The 13767-nt window shown below is 35.4% G+C and overlaps 1 protein-coding gene across 4 annotated transcripts in view; it reads left to right on the top strand.

Moving 5' to 3' along the window:
• ABCD3 (ATP binding cassette subfamily D member 3) overlaps positions 1-13767 on the top strand; it is an 80333-nt gene that overhangs the window by 39756 nt on the left and 26810 nt on the right. For 3 of the 4 annotated variants that reach the window (XM_047726221.1, XM_047726224.1, XM_047726223.1), the window contains 6 exons: positions 4586-4655; positions 5969-6066; positions 6423-6546; positions 9091-9147; positions 10217-10359; positions 13081-13150. In XM_047726221.1, coding sequence (XP_047582177.1) covers positions 4586-4655; positions 5969-6066; positions 6423-6546; positions 9091-9147; positions 10217-10359; positions 13081-13150 — 562 coding nt within the window. Of the gene's footprint in view, positions 1-2917; positions 2988-4585; positions 4656-5968; positions 6067-6422; positions 6547-9090; positions 9148-10216; positions 10360-13080; positions 13151-13767 lie in introns of all 4 variants that reach the window. The other variant, XM_047726222.1, reaches the window with a different exon arrangement.

The following is a 13767-nucleotide window of genomic DNA, read 5'->3' as shown; positions in this document are numbered from 1 at the left end:
TGATTCAATTAGACATTAGTTTTTGAGACATCCCAGGTGATTTTAATGTGTAGCCATGGTTAAACACTGCTAGTCTAGTTGCTGCATTGGGTATGGAGGTCCACTTCTGTGCTGCTTGCCCTTCCTTAATGGTGGGTCTGTTTTTAGCCCCCTGGGGAAGCTTTTATGATCCTTTGTTGTTGTTTTGGTGTATTGCTGGTGTTAAGGATTTTTACTGAATGTTGCTGTGAATTTTTTTTTTTTTCCACTGTGCTGGGCCTAGGTGGGCTCTTTTCAATTGAGAAATTTATTCTGCGTTCTGAGAAGTTTTCTTGTGCTTTTAAAAAATTCTTCCTTTTTTTTTTTCTTTATTTTTTTCTGGAATCTTTATTACTTGAGTGTTGGAACTCAAGGTATAAGATAATCATCTGATTATCTGATAATCAGATGATTATCTTATAATTTCTCTACTGTTTCATCTCTGACATTTTATTTTCTAGGAAATTTCTTTTTACTTTATCATCCAGTGAATTTATATTGCCATCATTTTATTTCTAGGAGTTATCTTTTTGTATAGATGTTCATTTTTAGAGCAATCATTCTTGCAAGTGTGTGCCTTTTTTTTATTTTTATTTTTTTAGCTTCCTGCATTGTTTCTGTTTTTTCTTGGTCCTTCGTTCTCATTTTTTTGTTCATTTTAGAGGCTTTCCTTAAGTCTGTCACTCTTCCCTGTCTATTCGTCTTTAAAAGTGAAGGGCTAGGGGCGCCTGGATGGCTTAGTGGGTTAAGCCTCTCCCTTCGGCTCAGGTCATGGTGTCAGGGTCTGGGGATCGAGCCGAGCCCTCCATCGGGCTCTGTGCTTGGCAGGGAGCTGACTTCCCCCCCTCTCTCTGCCTGCCTCTCTGCCTATTTGTGATCTCTCTCTCTCTGTCAAATAAATAAATAAAATCTTTAAAAAAATAATAAAAATGAAGGGCTAAAAAACTTGCTAGAAGCCAACTTGAGGACTTATTGATTGTTGGTCTCCCTGAATGGTGTTTGAAGAGAGTCTGGTCATTTTTGTGTATGTGCCCTAGTGAGGAATCCTCTTAGAAATCCAAGAAATTTGTTATAAACATTATAGAAGTGTTTATTGGTTGCTGCTAGCATATCAGCTTTGGAAGATCAATTTTACTGCTAAGTTCTGCTTATATGAGCTGTGTGCATAAGTAATTTGAGTCCTTTGTATATGGTAGAGAAGACATGTATGTCCTTTTATATGATTATAAAATTTTATATTTTTTCCTTTGATAACTTTATTATCTAAGTATCCTATCTATTAATAAAAATATGGGATCCCCAATAATACAAAATATATATATATATATATATATAATGTATATAACTATACAAAATATATTTTGTTAATAACAAAAATATGCAGGTTATATCTGCTATAATCATTATATTAGCTATCTGTGTAGAAAGTCACATATTGCATATAAAGAACCTTCTACAACCTTGGTATAGTGTAGAAGAGTGGTTTATTTTTTAAACTTTACTTTTCACATTTTATGATTTCATGTTTTTGTAATCCAAAAGAATAATACTTACTCTTCTAAACTAGGCATTTCCAACTTTAATTGAATAGATGCTGATTTTAATTTTCTCATAGTCTTAAATGCCCTGGAGAAAATGCACTGCCAAGAGTAGCATGAGCCAGCCTATAATTTTACTAGAGTAATCAATTTGTTGGGTACCCAGGTTTTTTTTTTTTTTTTTAAGATTTTATTTATGTATTTGGCAGAGAGAGAGAGAGATCACAAGTAGGCAGAGAGAGAGGGGGAAGCAGGCTCCCCGCCGAGCAGAGAGTCTGATGAAGGGCTTGATCTCAGGACCCTGAGATCATGACCTGAGCAAAAAGCAGAGGCTTTTACCCACTGAGCCACCCAGGCACCCCATTGGGTACCCAGTTTTAAAATTTAGATATGACATAAAGAAAAAATGAAAAAAAAAAAAAAAAAAAGCAAAACTTAGAGTTTCTAAAAAATGTTATTTTGATATTACTAAACTTACAGAAAAGTGCAGAAACAGTAAAAAACTTCCATATACTCTTTTTTTAAAGAAAGTTTTTTTTAAAAATTTTATTTATTTGATAGAGGCAGAGAGAAAGCAAGCATGAGCATTGGGGAAGGGCAGAGGAAGAAGCAGACTCTCTACCGAGCAGGGAGCCCAATGTGGGGCTTGATCCCAGGACCCTGGGATCACGACCTGAGCCAAAGGCAGATGCTTAAATTACTGAGACACCCAGATACCCCACTTTCATATATTCTTAACTCATATTCATCAATTGTGAATTAATCATTTTAAAGTAATTTGTTAACTTTCTCATTCATAAGTATTTTTGAGCTTCTGTGTATGAGATCTTTAATACTTAGTTAAATTTAACATTTTTAAACATTGTGAATTCATAATTTGGAACAGTTTTATTTGAAAAACAACACATTGCTCTAACTTGCTACTAAAGCTGCATTATAAATTGGTTGTGCTTTTTTCCTTTCTGCTTTTTCCAAAGAGGTTTAGATTCACCTATTTCTGCTTAAAAAAATGTCTGAAAGAAACTCATTCTGGTCCTTAATGTACATTTTAATATCCTTTACATCTTTTTGGCTTATTTGTTAGCGGTGGCTAAAGACTTTGGGATATGGGCAAATTTTAATGGGACAGACTTCTTCAAGGTAGACACTGGAAATTCCATGATATGAAGGAGAATCCTTCCTACCTTGTTGCTGTTATAATGTAATTATAAAGATATATTTTATTTCCAGCCTTTTGCCAACAGGCATTTTAAAATCATTTTAAAATCACGAAATCATCTTTTATAAAGATCCTTATGTGTTTTAAAAGTGATAAGATATAAACTGTAAAATTACTCTTATTATTATTTTTTTTTTTGCAGCGGAATAATAAGCAGAAATAAGGCTTTATTCAAGAAACCATTTTTTAAATTTATAGCTGCCACTCCAATGGTAAACTGTTGCTGAATGATAGCATGTGCTTCACCAAGCTTTATAATCTTGTGTGTTTCACAGCTTGGGCAGCACTAAAGCACTTTGGTTTTATGCAAAGTTTGGTTCAAACAATTTTAATCTAAACCTCTAAACTTTTTGTACTGTCTTAAGTGCTCTTGTTTTTAATACTCTGATTTCTAGAAAAAACATTTTTATGTGGTTCAGTTTTAGGTATTTTCTAGCTCAACTTAAACTTTAAAAACAATTGTTTAGCAGTTCTATCAAAATTGGACTACAGATTTTTCTATCCGTCTAAGTAGCATTTCCCAAAGTATGTTCCAAGGAATGCCAGCCATGACAGAGGAAATGACACCTGCTATAAAGCCCTTTAAGAGAATTTGAATGCACAAGTTTTATGTTATGTTAAGGTCTTTGAGGTCTTTGAAAAAGACATTTGTTAGTTTTGTTTGACCCAGGTTTTCTCAAACTTACTTGGCCATGCATCTTTTTTTGCTCTAAAACACCAGCTAACATTACTTGGCATTATTCCCCTACTCCCTCATAAAAATCAGATTATTTCCATATCATATATCATATCTTTTTTTCTATGTGGAGCTAAGTTTAAATCATTTAGCACAATATTTTTTAAAATATATTTTACTCACACTCATTGAAAAAAGAGTGTGTGATCCAATAAGTTATATCTTTTTAAAGGTCATAGATGTATGATACTCAGAGATCCTTTACTTATATGATATAATGGTTTTCAAAAAGTGGTAGAATTCTTAACTTTAAATAAGTTCTTAATGGATATTTTTAGAACAGGTAAATATGTAAAATACATTAAAAACGTGAAAGAGGAGTTGGTCTAGTTGAAGTGTGTTAACAGATCTGAAGCCGCTAGAGAACCGTTCTGATGCTCTGGGGAACCCCACTAGTCTACTCTCTGACCTGTGATTAGTTCTAGTGTCAGCAGATAAGGCTCCATGGGTCTAATCCCACTGCCATCTGTTTGGGAAAATTTTTTTAGGATGCAGCTAGCCTCATTCTTGGCTGTTTTTCCTCTGCCATAGCAGAACACAGTAACTGGAACAGAGCTCTTGTGGCCCACAGGAGCTTAAAATATTTACTCTTGATCTTTTACAGTGAGAGTTTGCTGATCTGTCATTGGGCTATCTCTGCCATTAGTTCATACAAATGAGAATCAGGGTATTAAAATATTTGAAAACAAATACTAGTTTATTTCATCCATAATAACCCATTGCTGGCTCTATAAAGTTGTTAGTTGTTTCGCCATCTAAATCCCTTTTGTGGCAGCATGAGCCTTTCTTTAAATTACCATTTTTTATGAAGGAAAAGAACTAAGGAAATCGTTGTTATTTAATTTTTGCCATTCATAGAGTGATGTTCAAGAAGCCTGTTTCAAATGTCAAATTTCAAATGTCAAATTTCAAATGTCAAATTTCTGCAAGAAAATGTTTTTCGGCATCTTTTTTTCTTACTGAATCTTTTGAGTCAATGAAAACTTCCAAGAGTAATTTTAGAGCTTTACAGCTTTTCTTAGAGTTCGATATTGCTTCTTTTGCAACTAATGCATTGCATGTGGTGGTTTGCAGTGGTATCATTGGTCGTAGCAGGAAAGATTTCAAGAGATACTTATTCAACTTCATCGCCGCCATGCCTCTCGTAAGTGTAATTCTTTAAAAATCTTTACATAGGGAAAAACTTGGATCTTCAGAGATTTTTGCTTCTTAAGTTTACTTTAAAGATTTATGGTACTAAGTTCCTATCTCAAGTTTCGTTTTATAACTTAGAGCAGAATTTTGCAATGTAAACCTTTATATGAGATAGTAAAAAAGGAATTAGGTTGGGTTCAGTTTCATTGTATACATATGTGGATGTGTCCATATGTGATGTTTTGTTCTAACCTTTAGGCCAGGGTTTCTGTGATGTTTGGTAGCATCCCACTTGATGGCAGTAGTGCCCCTCCCCCCCAGTTTTAACAACCCCAAATGTCTCCAGGACATTGGCAAATGTCCTGAGAAGGCTAGGGCTTGGGTAGGCGTGGTGGCAAAATCATCCTGACTGGGAACCATTGCTTTAGGCCATAAACTATTATAGTAACTTGAACCACTGATGTCGTTTAAGTGAAATTGGAATTTAGTATCTGAATTCATTAAAAATAAAGGTCAGTGTTTGTTAAATCATACGTGATATTCTCAGCTTGGTTCTTTCTCTTATTGCTACTATAAGAATTTTAGTGTCATAAATATGGGAGTAAAAAAAAAAAGCTTTATTTTAAACTCCAGCTAATTAGAGAATATGTCAGAAAATAAATAAAGCTTGAGGATGCATGTACACGGCTTTTAGACTTTAGAAAAAGTTGAGATAAGAATTGTAGATGTCATTAAGAGATGGAGATTCAGTGGACAACCATTGTTTTCTTGAGAAAATGTTTACATAAATCTGAGTTTGGAACTATGGAAGACTTAATTTCAATATAATGATGGGAACGAGAAGTAAAGATGACTCTAGAAATTATGGTATTAGTTGGTATGAAATGTATAGGTTTTTTTTTAACAAATGCAAATAGAATTCATTGTCTGGGGTCATAGTGCTTATAGAAGGAAACAGAAGGTACAAACATAAATGTCAGGACTCCTTTACGCTGAATCCAAAGGGGACAGATTTGGCTTTTTGTTTGTTGACAAAAGAAGTGTCAAGATGCTTCTCGTAATTAATGTTATTAACATATTAAAAAATTGAGTTTCAAGTAGAGTTTTAATATATCAGCATAATAGAGCCAATTGCATTTGCTTTGGGATGTTCTCTTTGTATTTTTGCACACTCTGAGTAAAACAGAAGCGAATCATTATCAATTTGGACAATCAGTTATAAAAATCATAGGATTTGGGGACAGAGCCAATGCTAGAGCAATAAATAATAATTTTGTGAATGGAAATGTAGTAAAACCAGTAATATGTGTTTGTTTGTTTCAGATCTCTGTAGTTAATAACTTCTTGAAGTTTGGGTTAAATGAGCTCAAACTATGCTTCCGAGTAAGACTAACTAAATACCTCTATGAGGAGTATCTCCAGTAAGTGATAACCTATTTTTATATTAAAAGCATTTACATTGAATAGAAATGCTGATGATATTGAGATCTAGAAGTTTTTCTCTTGTACTGGATATGTTTTCAAGGAAATTTTCTTAGACCCAGAAGCACATAGACAAAGACCTCAGCAATTTAGACTTTAATCCTAGCTCCTCCATTAATTTGCAAGTCATCCTTCTCTGGTCTTGCTTCCTTATCTTTAAAGTAAGGACAATCTTTACGGTCTCTTCGAGCTCCAGACCTTTCCATTTCTATGAATTTGCCCTGTGTGCTAGAATGTGAATTTTTTTGTTTTTAAAATCCTCAGTTGTCATGTCATTTTCTTTCATCTGTTTCAGAGCTTTCACATATTATAAAATGGGAAATCTGGACAACAGAATAGCCAACCCAGACCAGCTGCTTACACAAGACGTAGAAAAGTTTTGTAACAGTGTAGTTGATCTGTATTCAAATCTTAGTAAGGTAAGTTTCTCTATTTTCTTTTTAAAAATTATGTGTTGATTTGTTGAGTTTTGAATCTTAGCATATTTATATAGAATTGTTTTGATGGACATAACAGCATATAACTACTAAGTGCTTTTTTGAGAAAATTAGAGTTGTTATAATCGCTTTAACTGTAGTTATTTAATTTTCTCTATTATTTTTGTGAGGTACTTTGGCCAAGAACGAGGAATTTAGTGTATCTTATAAAGATTTTGTATGAATTTTGCTGGCTGATTTCAGTAAAAGAACGGAAATTTGAATTTTTGTCACTTGACCTGTGGACTTGTGGCAGTTGTTAGAAATTGACCATCAGTTTATGTTTCTAGTTCCACATGTGTAACACTAGGCTGGACTTCTTCCTTGTCATTTCCGTGCTTCAGTATCTCTAATTCTAATAGATCATTTGAGTAATGGTCAAAAAATCTTCACAAGATACTAGTTGATTTCCATTTTCTAATTACTGTCTCCCCCCACCCCCGCCATCCCAGAATATTGCCAGAGCTCTTGGGACAGAGGATAGGCCCTAACCAAGTTTCTTCCTGCCAGTTTCCTCAGTTCTTTTTTTTTTTTTTAAGATTTTATTTATTTATTTGACAGACAGAGATCACAAGTAGGCAGAGAGGCAGGCAGAGAGAGAGAGAGAGAGAGAGAGAGAGGAGGAAGCAGGCTCCCTGCGGAGCAGAGAGCCCAATGCGGGGCTCGATCCCAGGACCCTGGGATCATGACCTGAGCCGCAGGCAGAGGCTTTAACCCACTGAGTCACCCAGGCGCCCCTCCTCAGTTCTTTTTTCTACTGTCTTGTCTCACCACCCTTTATAGCTTTTGCTGTTGTCTTCTCATTAAGTCGTCGTCTTTGCCATTACCTCCTGCCTTGTCTGGGACATGTACAGGGCAGCTACGAGATCATCTACCCAGCATTTCCTCCTCTCGTCATCTCAGAGACCCTATTTCCTACCACTATCCACATGGCTGCTCTTGGTCTGGGGTGAGAGCTTGTCTCAAAGTGGATCAATTATAGTATCTTTGTCCCTGGCCACAGTTGATCCAGATACCCAGTCTGAGACAAAAGAACTCTACACAGAGGTCTGGGTCACACTGTAAGAAGAGGAATGCTCCTGCTTCAACCATGTGGCTGGAGGGAGGACAGGCAGTTCTTAGAAAAGTGCTATTGATCTGCAAGAATTCCCCCACTCATGACAAACCCATTAGTAGGATGCCTTTTCACTTTATGCCACACTTTTTATTCAGCTTTCCAGAAGCCTTTGCTAACTGATTCTGTACTGTAGGAATTCTGACAACTATAAATTACTGATTAATTCATTACCACATTTTGAAGTTTGTTGTATATGTGTGTCTAGGGGCAGGGGAGTGTATATACAAATATTTGTGTAATTCTGTACACACTGTTATGTATTCCTTACATCTTGACACTTGAGCAACTCTACAGCTCAAGTCTTGTCACATTGGCAATAGAGAAAAATATAATTGTTTGGGTCCTGCACTACAGTATTTTTACTGTTTTTAATATCTCATTGTTTGAACTGTGACTTAAGGGATGAGTCATTTTTGTCAACTTTTAAATGTACTTACATTTTACAAATATGTCTATCTTCTTGATAATTTATAAGGCAAAAAAGAACAGGTTGATTTTAATAGAAGCCAACAGAAAGGGATGGCTGTAGACTTAAAGTGAAAGAATATACTAGGGTTTTTTTTAAAAACACTTCAAAATATGTATAAACTTTTTTTTTTTTAAAGATTTTATTTATTTATTTGACAGAGAGAGATCACAAGTAGATGGAGAGGCAGGCAGAGAGAGGAGGAAGCAGGCTCCCCACTGAGCAGAGAGCCCGATGCGGGGCTCGATCCCAGGACCCTGAGATCATGATCTGAGCCGAAGGCAGCGGCTTAACCCACTGAGCCACCCAGGCGCCCATGTATAAACTTTTGATATGTCATTTGAGTTGTCTCCGTGTGTAAGGAGCAGTATATTAATGTCTTAGTTCTAGACGCTTGAGTTTTATATCAGAAAATTAGAGGCTCATTCAATTATTTCCACATATGGATATTGTGATAAAGTAATAGAATTAAAGCAATATTATAAGCAGGAAGAGCCTTTCATTTTATCGGTGTAGATATAAACCTGGAAAGCTGGTAGTAGATTTGAGGTTACAGTGCCTTTTATTCATTGTCTTTACACTGCATTGAGAAATATACTAAGTTCTAATGGTTAATTATCATAGTTGAACAACCTTAATTGTTGGAAAATGGAAAATGTTTTTCCCACTTGGTTGTCAGTAGCCTTTGGTCAGCTATCTCTGTTTTAAGTTTCTTGAGAATAAGAACTCTTTATTTTATGTATTTGTTGGTCTGTATGCTGTTTATAGTACATTATATATGGTGGGAACTCTGCATGTTGACAATTATGTGTTAAATGTTAAATAGCATTTTATATTTATCATGTTTTATTAGCTTTCAATCTACACAATCTACTTTTTAATTCTTTATTTTTAATATTTACAGCCATTTTTAGACATAGTTTTATATATCTTCAAGTTAACAAGTGCAATAGGAGCTCAGGTGAGTTTAATCTATCTTTTAAATTGCTATAGTACTATATTGTAAATAGCTGGATTATAGAAATTTTTATGTATCTCAAAGAATGTGTTTTTACAACATGTACCTAATAAAGTCTAGTTATAAAATAATACTGTATTAGAGACTTAAAAAAGTACTCTAATTTGCATGTTTAGGAAATAGTTTATTCAGTATGGCAGAATGTAGTATATAGATGGGAATGAGGAAAGTGCCTGTGATGAGTTTGGAAGGTAAGCTTAAAGCTTTCCTCTTAGTTTGGTCAATAGGTGATGAGGTTACTCACCAAGTTAGAAGGTATGGCAGCTATAAGCAGGATGTAGGAGAAGGGAAAACCAGGTAGAGCTTGTTTGGGAGACTTTAGCTTGACACCCTACAGAGTAGTGAGCTAAGTACTCTATAGTACTTGGTACTTACTTGGAAATACTATCTTGGATTTTTAAGAGTGATTGGAGTAGAGATAAAAAGTAGGAAAGATCTAAGGAAGAAATCTCAGGAAATATTAACATTCTAACAGAATGTCTGAGAGTGTCTGTGGAATATTAAGGGAATCTCAGGTAGAGTTCCATCAGAAGAGTTTTAGATGCCATAGGAAGAGTGAGGATGCAATTAGGAGTTTTTATTTTTATTTATTTCTTTTAAAGATTTCATTTACTTATTTGACAGAAAGAGGGAGAGGGAAAGAGCACAAGCAGGGGGAATGGCAGGCAGAACTGAGCAGGAAGCCTAATGCAGAGCTCAACCCTAGGACCATTGGGATCATGACCTGAGCCAAAGGCAGACACTCAACAGACTAGTCTAGGCCACCCAAGCGCCCACAATTAGGAGTTTTTTAGGTAAGCAAATTCAGAAGAGCTGGGGATGAGATACAGTGTTGGAAGAGGAACAGAATAGATGAGTAGTTAAAAGTGTGAATGCCCAATGTGTATTTTCCCAAAAAAGAAATAATTAAGGGGGGAAATTAGTCATGTCACTGCAGTTATTTATAAAAATTGTGCATGTTGCATCCAGTGAATTTATTATGATATCCTATATTCTCTTCCAATAATAATAGGGCCCAACAAGTATGATGGCCTACTTGATTATTTCTGGGCTACTCCTAACTCGACTTAGAAGACCCATTGGTAAGATGACAATAACTGAGCAAAAGTATGAGGGAGAGTATAGGTTCGTTAATTCCCGGCTCATCACAAACAGGTAAGAAGAAATGTGTTAAATTTAGCTGTACTAAAACTGTTTTTATGGATATTGATGTCATATAAGTTAACTCCAAAAAGTCTGGGAGACAGTTACCAAAATTGTTTGTTTATTTACCTCTTTTGAATAATACATTATAAAAAATACCAGTTTTATAAAGTAGTAATCCTCAACATTTCTTTTTCTTAATTGTGTAGTATCCCTGGTTCACCTCCTCATCTCTTTTATTGATTAATTTTCTGTTAATTTCACTTTAAACACACTCAAAATACATTCAAATTCAAGTTTACTTATAATATTTCTTCAAAGAAAATTCTGTCTCAGTTTATCCACAAATGCTTTTATTTTGAGACTGTATGCTCAGTAATTCAGTCTTTCTGCACGTGTGTCTACCTATTTTCCTGATAGTTTCCAAAATAGGAAGAAGAAGTATTAGGCTCTGGAGCCAGCCAGATTAGTTTCAAAATCTGCCTCCTCTTCTTATCAATTATATATTATATGACTTCTGGCAAGTTAGTTATAGCTTTACTTTTCTTGTTTGTAATAGAGAATATAGGACTATCATAAGTATTAAATATGAAATACATACAAAGCTTCCAGCCTAAGTTTTGATATGTAGTAGGTACTCAGTAAATTTTCTCACGTATTTATCTGTAAACTTTAAGTCATTTTGAGGGTCCTAATCTTTATGTAGACCCTAAAGCATTTACAGAATTACTTAGAAGATTACTTTTTTAACAGTTCCTTTTTCCTTTGTTTCCTTATATTGCTAAAATGGTACCAGTTTTAAATAGAGTTCAGTGCCCTAGGGAGGCGGAGGAATGGATTGTTGGTTAAGTGGAGAGGTGATCTGCCAAGTGAATGAAAGATGCTGTCGGCTAGAATGCTTTCTTTTGCAAGAAACAGAAAACCCTGATTTAGGTAGCAATAACAATAAGGACATTTACTACTTGATATAAGAACTCTTAAGGTAGCCCCATTCCAGGTACAACATGATCAGGGCTCTGGTCCTTTGATGTTCTCTTGGCTCAACCCTCCTTTGTATGTTGCTGCTTTCCTCAGCCTAATTTTTCTTATGATCACAAGATAGTAAAAGCAGTTTCAGATCTCACCAGCCCTCCTCCTCTGTAAAAAGCCCAGAAATAAAAACAGGCCATTTCTTCAGGAGAGCAGGGAAACTTTCCCAGAAGCCCCACCCTTGACTTTGTTTCACCTCTCTTTGGCCCGAATGATCACTTGCCCTTGCCTGAAGAAATCACAGCCTAGTGATTGGCTTAGACCAAATGGAACTCATCATTCCTTATAGATGGGGTTGAGGCCATTCCTAAACCCTTTGGTGCACAGAAAGGGATAAACGGGTAACTAAGAAAAGTCGAGTTCTCTTACATAAGAAGGTTGTGGAAGAGAAACAGTGATGGATAGGCAGCCATAGTATTCTGGGTTACTTTTGCCCTTCCAGGCTTTAGATTGGGGCTAAAATGAGAAGGAGGTAGAAAGCTTTTCTCATCTTCCATGGGCTTAAACATGCAGAGGGGGTAGAAGGAAGTAAGAAAAGTAATATAGGTATAGAATTATTTGTTAAACCGGAATTGTGATACCCTGGGTCTCTGTGTTATTGTGTCAAGGAAATAGTGAAACACAGGTCAAACATGATTCATCTTTATACAAAGTTAATTTTGTTTGAAAGGGTTGAGGTAAGAGCTACCTTGTTTTTGTAATGGAAAAGATGCAGATATATTTTGGAGTAGAATATAAAATTCACATACATTTTTAAGGGGAAAAAATAGACTTTGAAGATTGGGTGTTTATCGAAGGCTTTTTAACTGTACCCTATAGACTCCTGTGCGAATCTTTACTTTTCTCTGCTGTAAGAGTTATTTTTCTGGGATTTTTTACATTGTACTGAATTGGGAGTGGAATGGCTAGACTTTAGAGTCAGATATGAGTTCTAGTCTTAGCTGCTTGACTTGCTAGCTGTAAGACTTTGACAGACTTTTCTTAACTACAGTGTCTTCATCTGTAAGAATGCCCCTTTTCTTCTAGTCACGATTCTTGTGGCCCTTATGGACTCATTCAGGCCAGCTCAAGAAAAGGGGGGTTGTTGTGAGGATATGGTGAGATTCCCAGCATAAGAACGACTGTGCAGCCAGGGCTCCTAGAAGCTGGCACTGTGAAGTCATTTGTATTTGGTTTGCTTTTCTGTCTTTCAAAGGCTGTATGTCATGGAATCACTCCATAGCTTCTATTAGCTGTTGTTTTCTCCTCTCCCTTCTATAGGGTCTATATTCCATTTGTCATCTATAATGGCTGTCCCAGCCCTGCCTTCCTATACATCATAGCAACCTCCTTATTTCTTATTAAAGAAATTAAATTAATTTTCTGAGAACTAGCCCAGCACATCTTTTCCAGCTATATATGGCATATGCAACATGTGGCTCCTGTTCAGTCTCTGATCCAGTTTAGGTGTGTATTTCTTTGCTCTCTAATCAGTCAGGCAAGGAGCAGGCTCTCAAGTATAGGACTGTGGCCAGACGCACCCACTAAGCTTACAGTCTTAAGTGTCTTTTATATTTATTTAATGTTTATATATATGTTATATATATAAACATATAAATATATTTATATTAATATTTAAATATTCAGTCATCAAATACTGTATTTCAATTATTTTTCAGGCACCAGTAATATCGAAATTAATTACTAAATTGTTTTCTTTAATAGTGAAGAAATTGCCTTTTACAATGGGAATAAGAGAGAAAAGCAGACAATCCACTCAGTCTTCCGAAAGCTGGTAAGGTAGCATGCTTGAGACTCATGTATTTAGGGAAAGATTTTTTTTTTCTTGGCATTTGCTGATGTATATCTGTATCTATCTATATAGGTATATATATCTTCAATCTCTAATCTCTAAGATTTTTTTTTTTAAAGATTTTATTTATTTACTTGACACTCAGAGATCACAAGTAGGCAGAGAGGCAGGCAGAGAGAGAGAGGAGGAAGCAGGCTCCCCGCCAAGCAGAGAGCGTGATGCGGGGCTTGATCCCAGGACCCTGGGATCACGACCCTAGCCGAAGGCAGAGGCCCTAACCCACTGAGCCACCCAGGTGCCCCTCTAAGATATTTATTTTTAAGTAACTATTAAAAATATACTATTTTTAAGTAACTATTTTAAGTAACTATTTATTTTTAACTAACTATAACTATAAAAAATAAAAGAATAAAAACTATCATGCCAGTATATTAAGCTGCCCAGTTATAAAAATAGGTTGATTTTTTAAAATAAAAGTCAGTGTATTTTTAGAGGTTGTTTAGGAGTTTTATTTAGTGATAAATTCTTTTGTTTCTGTAGCATTCTTGAAGATACTATGATGGTTATATTTATTATTTACAGTAGGGGTCAGCAAACTA

The sequence above is a fragment of the Lutra lutra genome, chromosome 4, assembly GCF_902655055.1.
Source record: "Lutra lutra chromosome 4, mLutLut1.2, whole genome shotgun sequence".
In the NCBI taxonomy this organism is placed as follows: domain Eukaryota; kingdom Metazoa; phylum Chordata; class Mammalia; order Carnivora; family Mustelidae; genus Lutra; species Lutra lutra.
The sequence above is the reverse complement of the archived record's forward strand: the minus strand, read 5'-3'. Positions and strand labels throughout refer to the sequence as shown.